The sequence below is a fragment of the Girardinichthys multiradiatus genome, chromosome 14 (genome assembly GCF_021462225.1).
Source record: "Girardinichthys multiradiatus isolate DD_20200921_A chromosome 14, DD_fGirMul_XY1, whole genome shotgun sequence".
Classification (NCBI taxonomy): Eukaryota; Metazoa; Chordata; class Actinopteri; order Cyprinodontiformes; family Goodeidae; genus Girardinichthys; species Girardinichthys multiradiatus.
Window position 1 is genome coordinate 10,096,706 of NC_061807.1, and position 1,224 is coordinate 10,097,929.

General features: G+C 37.2%; 1 protein-coding gene across 1 annotated transcript in view; it reads right to left on the minus strand.

Moving 5' to 3' along the window:
• Positions 1–267: 267 nt before the first annotated feature.
• Positions 268–1,224, minus strand: part of LOC124880824 (gastrula zinc finger protein XlCGF57.1-like) — a 219,484-nt gene continuing 218,527 nt past the window's right edge. The window contains exon 2 of the mRNA XM_047386182.1: positions 268–1,038. Within this exon, the coding sequence (XP_047242138.1) occupies positions 572–1,038 (467 nt within the window). The 3' untranslated portion in view covers positions 268–571. The remainder of the gene's footprint in view (positions 1,039–1,224) is intronic.

Consider the following 1,224-nt stretch of genomic DNA (forward strand, 5'->3'; position numbering starts at 1 on the left):
TTACCATTGAACAGTGCAGTCAGATTCAGTTATTTATTCAAATTGGATAAAAGTTTTTCTGTCTAAGGAAACCCAGCAGATTACATCCAGTCAGTGACTTGCAGCATTCACTCCTCCTGGATGAACATGTAGAGACGGTGGACAGTCACTGGCGTTTTTATGTGTTCCTTCAAAGTCTTGTTGCCTTTAGTGAGAATCTACAATGTAAATAGTCATGAAAATAAAGAGACCCATTAAGTGAGAAAGTTATCTAAAACTTTTGACTGGTAGTGTGATATATATAAACTTTATTGAATATATCAAAACAACATCCAGCCGTTTGTATTGTAACATCTCAGATATTTCAAACATTTCTTCAATATGAAAACAATTAACTACGGCGTTTTAGTTTCTTAATGAGGCACAAATTTAACGCATAAATTGCATCCATTAGCAGGCGTGTTAACGGTGCTGAATGCAGGAGTTGTAGCCATATATCTGAGGCTGACCAAAATTGTGCAAATTGTCCACTGGCCTTGCACTTCACATCACAAATTTTACAGCGACCGTAATCTGTTTTAGCCTTCAAACCTTAGTCATTTTCCTCTCTAGTGTGGATTCTCATGTGTTTGTTTAAATGTCCTTTTTGGTTAAATCTTCGTCCACATAGATCACAACAGAAAGGTTTCTGACCAGTGTGGATTCTCATGTGTTTGTTTAAACCTCCTTTTTCAGTAAATCTATGTCCACATAGATCACAACAGAAAGGTTTTTGTCCAGTGTGGATGCTCATGTGTGTGTTTAAATGTCCTTTTTGGCTAAATCTTTGTCCACATAGATCACAACAGAAAGGTTTCTGTCCAGTGTGGACTCTCATGTGTTTCAATAAACTTCCTTTTTGGCTAAATCTTTGTCCACATAGATCACAACAGAAAGGTTTCTGTCCAGTGTGGATTCTCATGTGTGTGTTTAAACTTCCTCTTTGGCTAAATCTTTTTCCACATAGATCACAACAGAAAGGTTTCTGTCCAGTGTGGATTCTCATGTGTTTGTTTAAATGTCCTTTTTCAGTAAATCTGTGTCCACATAGATCACAACAGAAAGGTTTCTGTCCAGTGTGGATGCTCATGTGTGTGTTTAAACCTCCTTTTAGGCTAAATCTTTGTCCACATAGATCACAAGAGAAAGGTTTCTGTCCAGTGTGGATTCTCATGTGTGTGTTTAAACTTCCTTTTTGGGTAAATC